At 38.9% G+C, this 16,204-nt stretch overlaps 2 protein-coding genes across 3 annotated transcripts; one reads left to right on the plus strand and one right to left on the minus strand.

Annotated features, from left to right (window-relative positions):
- Nucleotides 1-1,193: 1,193 nt before the first annotated feature.
- thy1 (Thy-1 cell surface antigen) lies at nt 1,194-4,279 on the minus strand. Its single transcript, XM_088088453.1, has 4 exons — nt 4,170-4,279; nt 3,576-3,619; nt 3,120-3,443; nt 1,194-2,998 (listed from the first exon to the last, which is right to left on the minus strand). Exons 2-4 carry the CDS (start codon nt 3,604-3,606, stop codon nt 2,892-2,894), a joined length of 462 nt encoding a protein of 153 aa, XP_087944579.1. The 5' UTR covers nt 3,607-3,619; nt 4,170-4,279; the 3' UTR covers nt 1,194-2,891.
- Nucleotides 4,280-8,420: 4,141 nt separating this feature from the next.
- LOC148187334 (uncharacterized) lies at nt 8,421-13,848 on the plus strand. Of its 2 annotated transcripts, XM_088088831.1 has the most exons (5): nt 8,421-8,618; nt 9,011-9,127; nt 10,024-10,371; nt 10,460-10,577; nt 10,675-13,848. In XM_088088831.1, the coding sequence occupies exons 2-4, from the start codon at nt 9,058-9,060 to the stop codon at nt 10,558-10,560; spliced, it is 519 nt and encodes a 172-aa protein (XP_087944957.1). In that variant the 5' UTR covers nt 8,421-8,618; nt 9,011-9,057; the 3' UTR covers nt 10,561-10,577; nt 10,675-13,848. The 2 variants fall into 2 exon arrangements, with proteins under 2 accessions (XP_087944957.1, XP_087944956.1); XM_088088830.1 differs by lacking the exon at nt 8,421-8,618 and having other exon boundaries at nt 8,669-9,127; nt 10,460-13,848.
- Nucleotides 13,849-16,204: the final 2,356 nt, after the last annotated feature.

Genomic DNA, 16,204 nt, shown 5'->3' on the forward strand with positions numbered 1-16,204 from the left:
CCTAGATTAGTGAAAAAAAAATATATACATATTTCGTTATAGCTTTCATGTTGTTCCCACTTTACGACCTCAAAGCACATAAACAGAATGAAATCGGAAGAAAGACGTAACATCTCGGAAAATCCGATCCAGACATCACATGAACGCAGCGACAGAAAACTTAGAAAGCATATTAACATAGAGAGGAAACAGTGGTATGTCGGTCTTTAATTTGCCCCACAGTATTGTACATAGACACAGGCCAGGTTAGGGACAGATCTTTAAACTCTCCAACATTGTGACACTGATTTTTACATTCTTGAATTAACTTGGTACATGATGAATCAGTTAGTTTTCTATCATGTGCACTTGCTCATCCTTGATATCATAACAGAAGTGAAACTTTTACGCATTCATGAATCAGAGTCATGTGGCATTCGGATTTTTTTAAAAACTGTGATGAAAACACATTAACTCATCATACGTTTGGAAACAACAACAGTAAGCCCACATACCATAATTTATTATGAGCTTTGATTTTTATTAATTTCCTTATAAAATAGCAACAAAATATTCAGTGACATCAGTGACAAATACTTAGGGACTGTTCATTAATTATGAGAGGGGAAAGGGTGGTGCAAAGCAGGGGGAGGCACTCCAAATATTTTTTTTTTACGCTCTGGGGAAGGAGTTATGTTTTATAATTGGGCTTAGGGGAAGGACTTTAACTTCAAATGGTCATATTTTGTATTAATTTTAAATACCCAAAGAACCCACAACCCCACAAGTAGGTTTTAAAGGCATGTTTTCATTCAAAAAAATCTCAAAAATCACACCATTTATCATGGCCAGAAACTGTGAACTATGGTTAGTTATGATAAAGGAAGGGTCATGTATTTTCCCCCCATCACAAAGGAGGATCAAAGAAAAATACCTGTAGCTCTGGAAAGGTCCATGTTATAAAAAAAAAACAACACCTTATAACCACCCAGTACTCTGACAAATAAAGTACAGTGCCTTGTTAGACTATTATTACTATTACTAGGGTATATGAACCCTAATAATACAACTATTGTTAGGCTATATTACCATTTATTTATTTATTTTTAGACATGGTGCAGCTATTTTAAGTTTTTAGTAAACATTTATTATAGTAGCACTATGAAATTATGGTAAATGCTTCTGAAGCTGTGCAACTGTATAGAAAAATGCAAAGTGCAACATTTCTAATTAAGCTTCAGTAAACATGAAAGGTAAAAAGTAAATGTGATGCATTTTGAATGATCTGTAAGAACTACCTCAGCTTGTCTGTACAATGTGGAATTAGCCAAAAGGGAAATATATTGTCCTATAACAAACTGATTATGACCATTATTATGTGCACATATTTACAATTTCCCCAAATTTCTATGCACTGGTTTGTGCCTCCTCTGCATCAGTTTATGGTGTTTTATTTTGTTTGTCTGTGTTTCTTTGCATGTTTCTATGGGGGGACAAATTCATACATGCAAAGTATTGAGGGGGGAAATTTACACCTATGTTTGTATCATTACATCGTTCTACATGGGTTTGGGTTAGGGTTAGTATTTCCTCATGACTGAAATCTCTGCAAACATTTTCTTCTCCTTTTTGGCACTCAGGGCTACCCTCTACAGGACATCAACAGCACCTTCAGCATAACACACATTTTATTGCTTGGCGGGTTGAGTTTAATGAGCATTGTCCTTCTTCAATGCCGTTAGGTGTCGGTTCAGTTTATTGTCATTATACAGTACATAGTAAAGCAGTGCTTTTCAGTGCAATTAAATGATTGTGCTTTGACTACACACCACCTACTCAACTATATACATAAGTAAAAATCCTTTACATTATCAGAGAAAACATTACACCATATAAAGCATATTCACTGTCCATGTATAAATAGAACCAACAGTGTGGATCTGACTTAAACGTATAGCTTTCAGAGACATACTGTATATTCATAACAAGCCTCGGCTGAACATGGATCATGTGTCTCAGGCACAAGTGAAAGGCAAAATAAAAACTGAGTTAGTGTTTTGGTTTTCTTTGTCACAATAGTAGTGGAGGGACTTTATACATGGTCTCCTCAGGATAGTATTGACTTTATTGCTCATGCATACATTAGTAGTCGGTCAAAAAGTTTTTGTTTCTCTGCTTGTCATCAGATTAAACCCTCGCCAAGGCTATCTGTGTTGCCCTGCCCAGTTCTTATCGACTTCTACAAGACAATCTTCCACTGTAGCGGGGCCTGTGTGGCACAAGGTCGCCTCTGTCTGCCCCCATCATTTGGCAGCCAAGAAGGAGACACAGGGGACAGATTTCAGTCAGGCAGAATAGATTGCTCACCTTAAAGAGTGATGATACTCAGCAATAATGTCACATTGCGGAGTGCAACCTTGCATCACTTTTAAGTTGAGAAAATTCAAATTGCAAGATGGTTGAGTGGTTCTCATCTCTCTTTCAAATCCCTCTCATCTGCTGTTCTTCATGTCTTGTCATTAAGATTAAAGGCTAAAGCTCAATATCATTCATTGCATTGGATAAAATCACTAAAATTACTGAATGTAGATATTAAATGTTACTGAATATAGACTTTCAGTTTAGGATTAAGTCACATTCATGCTTTTTACTCATCACCCTGTTAGAAATAGATTTCTACTGCACATTGCAATAACTGTTTATATGTGAGAGTACTGTAGAGTATATGCAGTAGTATGTGTGCTTAGTATCGAGTGCATGATGCAGAGTTAGCAGGCCTGTGACATACCAAATATATACTGTGCGTTCAGTTCAACTCATTGCACTTTGTGCATACACACAACTTGAGGAGAGTCTAACAGCAGTCACCAGATGATTATGGGTGCAGTGTATGCAGCAGATTGGCGCCTCGTTCACAGCCACTGAATTTCCAGCAGTATGGGAAGTGTCATCAAGGTCAGCAGTAGGCCACTGCAGCTTTGTAATAGGACACTCCACGCTGAGCATGGGAGGAGGAGCTCTGCAATAAGAAAAAATAATGCAGGTTCAGAAGGAGGAGCGTTTTGTTTGGCACTCACTCAAATGTTTTTGTGTGTTAAATAACAAGATGTGCACACAAACAATGAGCACGGGCGGCTTACTCTTCTCAACCACTGAGGTTTTGGACACTGTAGCTGAGTCAGGGAGCCTGATGTTGCAGGTGAAGTTGGACTTGCCATTGGGCAGGTTTTTAAACAGCAGGCGACAGATGTTGCCCGGGAAGATGCGGGCTCTGGCACGCTTCTTGAAGGGGGCGTGCTGCTCCTCATCTGGGTCGGTGGTGTCAAAGAGTCTTTCGCCGTTTGTGTACTTGCAAAATGGTTCTGGTGACTCAGGAGGTAGCGCATACTTGCAATCCATCCTGAGGTGGTCCTCGTCTATTGAACAGTAGGTCAACTGTATCACCTTCTGAGCTGACGCAAAGCCTATTACACAGAGAGATCAGACATTAAAAACACCCAAAACTCATTCAGATGATAAAATCATTCATATTGAAAGGAAAAAAAAACATGCAAATATTAAAATAATGCTCTCTATCAACATCACGTATGTCTTACCAAAAAGTAAAATTATGCCAAGGAGGTACATTCTCTCAAATCTCCTGCAATAAAAAATATGATATTGAATAACAGAGCAAACCAACACCAGGCAAGACTATAAACTGGAGCCAAACAGTTGGACTATTTATTTTGCAGTCATATCTTCACATTATTGAGCTTCAAATCAAATAAAGCTGACTGTGCTCTAAAGAGCAGGGTCAGATTTCAGAGACATGAATACCACATTTCTGCAGAGGATACTGTAGAAAAGTCACTGTACCATAATACCGAATAACAATACATCCTCACTGGTGCAAACAGATGAGCTGCAAACTTCGCTGGTGAATTGCCAACAATGACACATTTTGCTCCTGCACTAATTAATCGCCCGACTTGTATGTAATATATTAAGAAAATGCATAAAGCAGTTCAGCCCTCTCCTGTTTGCTTGATGCAGACCCTCTCTCGCCTTCATTCATTTGCTTTAGTGCTGACTCCAGACTAATATTCCATCCAGACTCAAAGAAAAGCATTGTGCATCATCACACAGTTCAATATTTATTTTTTTTTATTTTAGCTCGGATCAAGCAAATAACAGTGAATCATTCTCACCTTGTCTGATGCAGTTTGAGCTTTCCTCAGTGCTCTGCAGTGTGATGCCAGGGGTAGATACAGTAGAGGTCGGCTTATAGAAGAAACAGAGGAGAGAGGGAGGGGAGTGGGACAGAGAGGGAGGGGAGTGGGGAGAGAGAAGGGGGGAGAAAATGCTGCTCCACTGGACTTTGGGGACATTTCTCAGTATTGTGTAAGGATTTTTTATCGATCGCTTTGCTCTGTTTTACCACAGGATGGAAGATCACATGTCAGTAGACAAACCTCTGGCCTCATTTTGAAAGATTGAATTCAGGCTGAATGAGAAAGAAGAGAGAAATGATGTGATGAGCGTTTGATTAGCTGAGACACCTCAGCAGCTGTTCGACATTTCCTCATTCAGGATGCGAGGACAAGACGTGTCAGCAGTTTCTCAGCTGCTTTTGCCAACATAAATTATAATATATACATATTAAACACAAACTTGCAGATAATTTATTTACACTAATGCAGTGAAGATCTATACCACATTAACATCTGCATGAAATACAAAAACACACTGTAAAGGGAAACAAAAGAACACACAGCATGACGCTAGGCTGGTATTTATATGAGGATTCTGCTAATGGGTGCAGGGGTGTGAATTTCAGGGGGATGCAGGGGATACGTTCGCCCTTAATATTTAGAACATGTGTATTTGTGCCCCCAAATGAAAATATGAAAGTAGCAGAGGACTTTTATTTTGATAAACAAATTGATGCATAAAAAAACAACACCAGAATACAGGAAATTAGGTGTAAATTTCTGGCTGAGGAGCCCCAAACCTTCCATTTTATAAGTGCCCCCCCCAAAGGTTAGAGTGAAACCTATGCCCTTGAATTATTTATAACAACATTATACATCACATTAAAGCAGTATTAGGGCAGGTGATATAGTGTTTTATATCTAAAATAAATGGAGTGTCAAGTGTTAATATGGATACGTGTCATTTTTACACATGTTGAAAACAGTGTATTAAAGGTCTAGTGTGTAGGATTTAATGACATCTAATGAGGATGTTGCAGAACTGAAACTTCACCCGTGTGCCAGGCGTGAAGGTGGCTGACATGAAAAAGCAAATGGTTCTATCCAGAGCTAGTGTTTGATTTGTCACTTTTTTGTTTGGATATATAAAGATACCTGAATACAGCATAGGAGGCAGGACCCCGTTTATTCCTATAGTTGCTCAGTGTTACATTAAGCCAAAAATGCACTCGGAAAAAGTGAATGCCCTATCTAGAGCCATTGTTTGGTTCGTCTGTTCTAGGCTATCATGGCGGACTCTATGGAAGTAGATTCACTCTGTATGTAGACGGTAGATAGCGCCTCCTTACTGCTCGACCAGTCTTAGTAAATGAGAGGCCTGTATCATTCTCTTCATCTGGTAACTCTCACTCTCTAACTTAGTAGCACACAGAACTATTAACAGTGTTATCATATAGAGACTAAAACACAGAGAAAAGCTAAAGACGACAGAGCAGAATTTTTATGATACCGCACACCATGACAGCACTCTGAGCAGTGCAAGGATCCTTTAAGTAGTGAATTGCCAATGAGAAGACTCAGTGACCAGCCTAAAAAATGCAGTAATTAGCTAATCCCTTAGGTTACTAAATCTGGTATGCGGGCACTGTACAGTTGAATAAATATGTAACCTGGCAAATGTTTATCTAGATATCAAAGAATATGGATATATAAAATGATGTAGCCCTGACTGTGTTGCCTAAAACATTGAGAACATGAATTCCATCTTGTCGAATCCACCGAGCTAAATCCACTGTGTCCTCTGTATCCTCTCACTGTATCCCTTTCACACTGCTCATCCATTTTCTCAAGGTCCTTCCTGGACAGTTGCTGAACAACTGCCATACTGAGGCAGTCTCCGAGGACACTGACAGAAGTGTTGCAGAGCTCTCTGAGAGGCACGAACCACAGCAAACAATGAAAGCAGAGGATATGTGCCACCTTACACTGTGCTTCATTTAATATTTATTTAACAATCTATACATTAACAATGTGTCTCCTCCTTTGATAGTCAAAAGCAGAGAGTAGTGATGCCTGCCAAAAGTATTCATTAGAGATTCTGTAGCTGTGATCCCTGCTGCTCCTCTGCTGGATGCTGCTGATACACTGCAGATGAAACACAGAGCCATCACCTATTCCTCTAAAACACTATTGGTGCTACATTACTATACTATACTACCATGATACTATCAAAGTGCACCAAGTATTGATTAAGTCACTATTTTTAAAATCCATTCACTTTTACTTTTTGCCCTGGAAAATAAAATAAAATAAAATAAAATAAAATAAAATAAAATAAAATAAAATAAAATAAAATAAAATAAATAATTAAAATAATTCTGCATTTATATGAAAAGTTTTTTCAACATGTAAAAGTTGACTGACAAAAATATCATAAAATACTACTTTTATTATTGTTTTCCTATTGTAAAAAGAGCTTTTATTTTGAAGGAAATTGTCCTCCAGCATCAGGCTGCTGCTGACAGTCTTTGCTCCCTAAAGTTAGTGGAAAGTTTGGTGGTCTGGACTGCAGACTGTTAAGTCCACAAAGGTATGCTATGGCTGATGTCACTGATCAAGTATACTAACATATGTGTATTTCCATTGCTATAAATTATAGCAAACATGATTTATGCCTTTTAAACACATGCAACTATACTGTTGAGCAATCTCTCTCCTCGCACTGTTTCTGTTTGCCAGAGCTCGTTCTTCTTCTATACCGACACACCCACAGCAATAAGAAACACTGGAAAAGAAGAAAACTTTTAAATTGTTACAAATTTATCCACTTTGTGCATTTTGTGACAGTATAATACAAATAAACTGTTACACATCAACACTTTCTTTTTCAGACATTTCTCATACATGAGAAAATTTGGGTCTGTGACACTGGACATCATTGTGCATGGTTGACCTACCCATCCCCCATGCACCACAGCTAGGGAAGTTAGGGATCATCAACAAGTTACTGTTTAAGCATGTTATGTAATGGTATACAATTCCTCGGTTTGCCCGACTGTTTTGTTTAGGTTCATACATGACACTGTCATATGTGTATTTTAGTTGTTGTTCTTGTTTTTATTTTTAGCTTATAAACTCAAAGGACCAGTTATTCATTTAAAAAAATATATATTTTCATTATTTTCAAAATATTTTCTTTTTCTTTGAGCTATTTAGCAGTTAAAACTTTTGTGCAATCTTTTCATTTTTCACTGCATTACAACATTCATTAAAAAAACAATTTAAAATAGTTAAGTATTTTTTGCTTAATCTACATAATATTTCTATTTAATGTAAAACGATTTTTTTCCAATAGCCTGTTACGTATCCTCCTGCACCAGTGTAAACACACTGCATGGGTGTAGTCTCGTCTGCAGCCTGCACTGAGCTGCAGGCAAAACAGTGCATCAACACCAGCTATTATTGCACCAGTTGGATATAATAAGACACTGGATTATATACTGGATGGTGCACTTTTCAGTCTGTTTGCATGTTAACTTTGTGTCTCTGTGTGCATTAAATGTTTCTCACATCTCTCTGCATGAAACAGTGATGGTGTTCTGTGGCTGCATGTGCAACTCTCTCATGATGTCACATGCTGAACTTAATGACCATGGACTCACATGTGCAATCAATAAACAACAGCAAAGAAAATGGGGATGATTATTTGCCTGTCGCTGTTATTTCACATTCTCTAATTGGGCCAAGATTGCAGTGTAGAAAGTACTGCAGAGGTAGAGGTCAATTATGTTTACTTTCAAAAAGATCAAACCCCCTCACAGGCCTGGAGTCAATATGAACATGGATGGAACAATTTTAGAATTCAAATAGTCTCAGGGCTGTTGAGGCCATATGAGGTTTTAAAGTCCTCCCACATCTTTCCTTTTACACTAGATGTCAGTAAAGCATTGATTGCTGTATTTGTCATGTGTGGTGGTGTTTCCCGTCTTTGTCCTGCAGAGGGAACTCTTTTTCTGCACCAAAATATGACAGTTCCCCAAAACCAGTAATCAGGACTCTAGTTTATGAAGGCAAGTCGATTGTCATTATGTATAAAGTCACACATGCCCAACTTGTCGAAACTCAGAAATAAAGAGTTCTTCACCTCGTCCAGCCTGAGTCCCACATGAGGGGATGATGAGTATGAAATCTGTGGTCAGATCTTTAACTTTGCTCCCTGATAAATTAATGAAAATGAATCCCCCTGCTCCTGGATCCCTGCTGTACAATAAGTGCATGGTCTCTTTAGGATGACAGTGTAGCCTTTTATGTGCGTGTGAGTGACTACGTTCAGAGCAATAGCTATCACACTGAGCGCTGCTGCTGCTGCTGCTGATGATGATGCTGATGCTGCTGCATACCGACACACCGGCGCAGCTCAACGTGGAGACAGGGACCGCACATCAGGTAGGACCGGTTGTCTCATCTGCAGAGAGGAAAAATAAGATTTAGACATGTCAGTGTAGGAAATCTAACATTTTCAGATCGTGTCTCCGACGCATGTCTGCATGGCTGTCAACTGCAGTAAGGACAAAAAATATGCGCATGTGAGGGTAGCTCGGCGGTTTGCTGCAGAGCGGAGACACTGCATGGGCGTAGTCCTATCTGCATTTGGGCTGCGGGCAGAGCAGCACATCCAGGCCCGCTACCACTGCGGTACTGTGGCCCAATGTGTGTGCAGTTTAAAGGATGCGTGCTGACATTATGTCGCTAAAGATTGTGTTTGTTTGCGTTGATCCGTGACGGTTTTCTAGGGCTGCGTGTGCAACTTTCTCATGTTGTCCCATGTTGAACTCCAGCCAGGTAATAAGGTGCTGTGAAGGTTATTGATCTGACACCAGTCATCATGGAGCTGCACCTGTTCGCCGCGGCCTGCCTCCTCTTTGGCAGGATCATGACAACGCAGCAGACCCACAGTATGTGTCGTTCTTTTATTACTTTTTAGACCGTCATTGTAGCTAACTCATCCGTGTTAAATTGGATTTATAAAGGCCAATCATGGGTGATTATGTCAAAAAGATAAACAGCCTAACTGAGACTTAATGAAATCCTTGTGTTGTAAATTAAACGTTGTAAATTTGAGATCGAGTCCAGATTGTCCATGACAGACTGGGAATAATTCAGTAATACTGCAGTAAGGATGTCATTACCCAGTTTCACCACAGAGATCAGTAAAGTTGTATTAGGATTAACAAATGTTGATTTTATTGCAAAACAAGTGGTCACTTTCAAAAGAAGTTAAACTTTAACACTGAATTAAATGGGAGATGTACTATGGAGATACGACAGTGACAGTAGTAACAGTGTCTTGGTATCTAATGGTTTCAGTGGTTTCAATGCCAAATGTTATTCATTTGGCATTGAAAAAGGAAATATTGGCACTGAAAAAACTCCACTGAAAAATAAAATATAGGTATTACAATTATTTTATTTTTTAAAATTATTTTGCATTATGTTTTCAATGACACTTATGATTTTTTTCTTTATGTCACCCTTTTCAGTGTCAGTTTTTCTTTTACAATGACATTTCTTCAATCTTTTTCAGTTTCAACTTCCTGTCACTGTTTTGACATAGAAAAAACTGACACTTAAAAAAAGAATGGCATAAAGAAAAGACAGATGACTGACATTACAAACACATCAAAATGCACAAATAAAAAAATAAAAAATAAAATGAAATAATTTTTAATGCCTGTGGATTTTTTAAATTATTTTTTTTCCCATTGCCAAAACTTAATGCCGCTGTTGTACCTCTCATTCATTTAACTCTGCAAAAGAGAACTGATTCTCATCCTGTTTGCATCTCTTTCAGTGAATTCAGTGTCCACGTTTCTGTTCACTCCTCGCGGCCCTCAGATGTTTCCTTGTCTAACTTACCTGGAGCGAAACGTCAGGGTGGACTGTGAGTTTCCACCCACCTACCAGGTCCCCGGCCCTTACTGTGAGTATCGTCAGGACAGCCGCCTGGTGGGCACCACCTACCCCAACGCCGTCATCTACGTGTCCACAGAGGACCGCAGGAGGAGCAACGTCAGCCTGGTCACTCCTAACCTGTGCCGCCTCACCTGGGCCCCGCTGGCTGATGAGAGGCCTTTCACCTACACCTGCAGGGTTTATCAGGGCAACACGTGGAAGGAGAACAGCATGGCCGTCCATCACAGTGAGTGGACTTTACTTCAGCTTGTCCTTTGGGTTTCTCCAAACAACAGCTGAATCAATATTTAAACTCACATTTCGCTTTGTTACAGGGATTCTTCCAATCTGCTCCGCGATCAGTATCAAATCAGCGCCATGGTTTCTGTCTCTGGTGATTTCACTTCCGATGGCTGTGGGTCTTCTGAGTCCATGAATTTTCACTTTCGCAGGGTAACACCTCAATGGACCTTTCTTTACGTGATTTGTGACTCACTCTGGTTGGTGGTTGACTCTATTTGAAATGCTTTTATTTACTTTTATTTTTTAGGCAATGAGAAGAAGCCATGAAAACCCCTCAAAATATATTAGACTGGATGAAATCAACCGTTCATTGAGCATTGAGGTTATTCTTTAAAAACGTACGAGATGTGAAACCTTTCCTCTAACAGACCTCATTCTCATCACTGTACTGTACCTTGAACACCATTGTTTCACAATGCGATCAAACAGGGAAAGAAGTCAAAGACATTGCAAACAAATGCAACAGTGAACTGTTGATTTTCTATTATAATGGCAGGTTTTAATCTGTTGCCTTGATCAGGTCTCCCTTGTAAATAAGATTAATTGGGACCGTTACAAAGTATATAAACAACTATATTGTTAAAGTGGAAACAGACAACTTTTTACCCCCCTCCTTGTTTCCAAGCAGTATACAGTTGGCACTGTCCCTGTAATGACTGCTGGATTACTTTACATGTTCTTCAAAGCCCAGCAACTACCACAATTACTTCAGTTGTTCCATTTCTGCTACTGGTGACAATAACTGCAAAGAACTTACACTGATAGTCTTAAACGGGAATAGCTACTGATAGCTACTACAAATGTGCTATCCTCTTCCTGTTTGCACCATGGTTGATGCACTTCATCGTGCCGTAAAAGAACCGTCATCTTCCTATGAGATTGTACTCAGTGGCAGAGGGAATTTCATGGTGAAAGCGAAGCTTATAGGGAACCAATCTAAACGCCGGCTGTGTCATTATTCTATAGCCAGTACACTGTGTAATCAACATTTATTTCATTATACGTTAGAGCGAAAACTTGTCTATTTCCACTTTAATGGCCAAATAAATCTTAATTTTGTGGGAATTTTTGTATTTTTTGTTACAGAAAAACAGATGCTTCCTATAGATTTGTATTGCATGTTATTGGTGTTCTGAACACATATGGGTTTGATTATAAACACTGACATTAAAAGTGGAGATCTTCCCCTAAAGACTGAAAAAATAGATGGCCTTTTGATTGGATTTATTATGCTGCTGACTCATTGAAGAGTGTCTCTCGATTCATCCCCTTATTTTAATTTGGATCATATTACAGTTTCAGTATTTGGCTTAACTATATATATAGTATGTAGCCCAGACAGATATTTAGGTAGCTGACATGGCTATTGAGTAATCGTAATGAATAACTGCTCAAACACTGCCTTTCATGCTAGCAACACTAATCTCTGATACCTCCAGTACCTTGAAATAGAACTGAGATGTCTGTACACTGGACCCCCATGTTAGGTGAGGTCTACCTGGTTACAGCAAAGCAGCTCAAGTGCAGTCTCTCTTCTACTCCCATTGGACAGCAATAAGACAAATACTAAACTTGATTGGGATAATCTTTGGGAAAAGACTCTAATGTCAGTGCACCATGTTTCACTCAATGCTTTGTTGCTAATCTGCCTCGCAGCCTGAAAAGACAGGCAGATGTGTGACTGTTTTAGTTTGCAAAGTCTGTTGAATGATGTGGGCAAAGCAGAGTTTTAGGTCTGCAGCCTTAGATACTGCAGTCGTTGAAAATGTCTTTATATCCTGACAGTAGTACATGAGACAGAAATAGTGTGGTAAAAATCAGTTTCCTCTGCCTCCTCATAGTGCTTCCGCTGGCATTAGCAAGAATCAAACGCATCTGAAGAAAAACAACCAATCAGAGGAAGAGTCTTTGAGGGCCAATTTACACTTATGCGAAAGTCCATGCTGGTCTGCATGTTGTAAATGTCGTCATCCATCCATGTCCACGAGGGTCCACATAGACCCCTACATGAATGTGCAGCCCATTTTTTGTGACCATGCAGACTGTAGGCATAGCAAGCCCACCAACTGCAGTGTTCCAATCTCTTGTTTCTTTCTCCGATCCAGTCCAAACCACTCCCGTCAAACCAGCCGCAGATGCTGTATCGCTGTAAAGATAGTTTATTTTGGATATTTGGCAGATTTTCACTCCGGACCGTGCTGCATCTTTTTAGTTTTAGTTTCACCCGTCGTTGGCAGTAGGAGGACAGTAAGCTCACCTTCCAGCCCTCCAGTTTACTGTTGAGGTCTGACACAGACAACCAGTTGCTATTGCAATCTGCTATGAGCAGAATTGCTTGCGCACTGGCATGACCGCAGCTGTCCGAGGACGTTCAATGTGTAAAGTGTGTCCTAGCCTTAACCCAGCGCAGCCCATCTACCCCGCGCATGTTCTGACTCAGTAAAGTGCAATATCTACAGCGTGCAAACGCAATGGCTAAGAAACAATCAGCGGAGAAAAAGTCGCCCATTTATTCATTCTTTGTTAATATCAGAGTACACTGCAAAGACAAGTAAATATGAGAAGACCACTGGTCCTCCTCTGTGAAAGTGAAAGTAAGTTTTTCATTGTTGGCCTCCATCAGTTTTTCACGTTGTGTACAATGCTCTTGGCAATGCAGTGTGTGCACCAGCAACGATTGACACTGCATTAGAAACTCCTGCAGGCTCTGAACAGCTGTTTCATTCAGGCATGGTATTCTTGCAAATAGCATTAGGGGCACGAGGAGGAGCCAGAGTAACCCGATTTTTTTTTAATGTCTCATGTACTACTGTCAGGATATGGTGATATTTTCAGCAATTATGGAAAAAAAAGTTCTTTACAGTTACCTACTGAACCTTTAAGAACCAATGGACAGACATTGCCAAGATGGTATATGATGAGAACAAGTGTAATGTTTTGCACAGAAAACATTCATTGTTATATTAGACACCATGCTCCTCCTATAAAAGAATGCATGTGTTAATATACACAGTATATGTGTAGTATGAAAGAATATTGTAGCTTCTTGCATTCATCTTCTTTTTTCTAGCTGCTTTCATTTTTATATTTTATGTTTACAGTGGACATGCATATTTTAACACACATACTGTATTTAGGCCCTGTGTAGACTCTCTTTATGTTGCTTATTGAAGTTGAATGTTATTTTTCACTTTGAAGTCACTTTTTAACAATGATTGTACACTGCACTTCGGCTTTACGTATACCATCACTTTCTGATGCTTCGCTGCTCAGTATTATTTGCACAGTGGTACTCGCAATAAAGATGTCTTTATATTTTTCAAATAGATAAGTCAGCTTGTTTTGTTTATTTTCCTATACCACCAAAGGTGTGCTAAGTGCTATAGCAAAACTATAGTAACAAATAAAGGTTATGCACATGAAAAGTTTTGTGTGTCTTCTCAACTCATTATATCTCTAGCACACACTTGCGACTAATAAAGGTATTTGTTACAGCTCCAGATAAAACCCTCCAAGACCCTAAAAAACTGCCTGGATGTATGAATTAAAGCTATGATTGTGTATTAAGCATATCTCACATACCATTTCCCTCTAGATGTCATCATTGAGTCAGTTAGTTTTGTGGAGGTGATTCCACTTTTTGTCCTGCAGAGGGAACTCTTGTTTAGCACTGACATACCCATTAAAACACACTTTACACAGTATATACAGTATGTGGTATTCGGCTAAACAACTGAGCCCTCATACATAAGGATGTAATGGTCTTTTTGAGAAAAAACAACGAAACAAAAGACAGGTGTAATCAGTATTAGTAACAGCTTCTATGCATTTCAGGGTTACTGTTATGATATTTGCTACCCCATTTGTTATAGTGACTGAACTAAGTCATCATTAGGTAGTTTCACTGAGTTTATATAGTATACTAGATATACTAGATTTAAACCAACTACCACATTTCAGAGGGAAAACTTATACCCTATAACCAATGTATAATATAATGGTTCATATAATATCTTATGAAAATGCACAGTCAGTGGTTTATAACATATCTAACAAATCAGCACCCCACAATAGGTGTTTTCACAATACTTAAAGTTTCGTATGTTAGATTTAGGCAGGTGAAGTTACATAGGGGATTAGAAAAGAATTTTAGTGCATTAGTTTTCGTAGGTGAATGTGTGAACAATGCATGTGAACAGCTTGACATACCACCTATAGTTGTTAGTGACTTTGCAAATGGGTCACTTACACAACATGGTCACTGTTCAACTTGCCTAACATTATGTAAAGAATCTCCACCAAGGACTACACATTAACACATCTATAATATATCAATTATTATAAATGCTAAATATAAAATTCTGAATGGGGCAATTGTTGATATAAAAAAGTATTTTTTGTACTTCAAGTACTTTTAAAGAATATTTAAGTATAACTTATTTTTAACATAGTGAAAAAATCAAACTGTGGTATTGGCACTCTTCACTTATGCAAAAGATCACAGCACTTTCTCCACCAGTGCACAACATTCAGTCTAGTGTAAGAGGTCTGTTCCTGCAATACAGCATGATATCACATCTTGGATGAATTTGGAGATAATCTGAAACTTCAAGATGTTTTAAACAGAGGTCCAGATCAGATGAGAAAAACTCATCCTGTTTAGTTGTAGCCCCAAAGCAGCACAGTGCACTATATTTGCCAAAAGAACACAGTGTCACTGTCTGTCTTTAACACACATATGCTATTACATTCTTTGAAAAGAGGCAGAATTTCTTGTCAGTTTAAAAAACTAATCTCTTGAAGAGTTTAACTGTCTAACTAAAATGTGGGAGATATAGGTTCCAATTGTTGGGGCTGGGGAACTCAGCAGACATGAAAAGGATAAGAGAGACTAAGGGAGTCACATTAAAGTTATTTTCTAATTTTGGTTGCTCACAAAAGTTGAAGAAATGGGGCCCTGCAGAAAAAAAGGGCATTACATTAAGTTCTTTTAGGCAGCTGTCTCAAAACTGTGCAAACAAAACAGTGTTACTGATGGTAAAGAGATATAAAAGAATAGCATGAAGCAGCTGCAGCTGATGTCACTTCCTGTGATAATAAGCACAGATCAGAGAAACAGTGGAAAGATTTTCTGCTTGGAAATTACATGGGCTCGTAGCAAAGGAACCAATAAAAATACTCTGCCTAGCTTCCAGACCTTATAAATAACCTTCAACTCTACTTCACCCAACCAGAAAAAATGGAATAGTGTATTCTTACAGATAAATGGAACATATTAACTAATAACACTCCATCCTTTTTATAAAGTCTAAGAAAATAACCCTAATCATGTTATCCCTTGTGCCTTGAGATTCCAACTTTTCAACAAAAAGCCTGCATTACAAAATGATGTGTGGCCTAATGAAACTATTAAATTGGTTTTATTTTTGGAAGTATTGGATCAGAGATACAGGCTTAACTTAACCCAGTACCAATGGTTTGTTTTATTCGTTATTTTTTATTTTCTGTTGAACCTGATTTCCGTCATTTCCTGCTCAAGAATCAGGTGATGGGACTTGATCAGCTGCTGACAGGTTATTGTCATCATGAATTAATCTTGATCCCGGCCACCCTCGGAGAGACACAGAGATGCATTGCAGGTCTGACGGTGGGTGTGCATGTGCATATTGTGTTTTATATTAGCAAAGCTCCAATGGCTCAGACCACCTAATTTCCTGGCTTTGTGCCTGGGCCACACAGATAAATTAGCCCAGCCCCAGCTCACTGTGCGGCCTCAC

Source organism: Plectropomus leopardus, chromosome 15 (assembly GCF_026936395.1).
Source record: "Plectropomus leopardus strain MGB_pleo_1.0 chromosome 15, ASM2693639v1, whole genome shotgun sequence".
Taxonomy (NCBI): Eukaryota; Metazoa; Chordata; class Actinopteri; order Perciformes; family Serranidae; genus Plectropomus; species Plectropomus leopardus.

Bases quoted from the DNA above. Each gene is read 5' to 3' on its own strand.
- thy1 (XM_088088453.1), bottom strand. From the start codon at position 3,606: ATGTACCTCCTTGGCATAATTTTACTTTTTG. The intron at 3,444-3,575 runs GTAAGACATACG...TCTGTGTAATAG, and splicing joins TGGCATAATTTTACTTTTTG to GCTTTGCGTCAGCTCAGAAG. The intron at 2,999-3,119 runs GTAAGCCGCCCG...TTCTTATTGCAG, and splicing joins AACCTCAGTGGTTGAGAAGA to AGCTCCTCCTCCCATGCTCA.
- LOC148187334 (XM_088088831.1), top strand. From the start codon at position 9,058: ATGGAGCTGCACCTGTTCGCCGCGGCCTGCCTCCTCTTTGGCAGGATC. The intron at 9,128-10,023 runs GTATGTGTCGTT...CATCTCTTTCAG, and splicing joins GACAACGCAGCAGACCCACA to TGAATTCAGTGTCCACGTTT. The intron at 10,372-10,459 runs GTGAGTGGACTT...GCTTTGTTACAG, and splicing joins CAGCATGGCCGTCCATCACA to GGATTCTTCCAATCTGCTCC.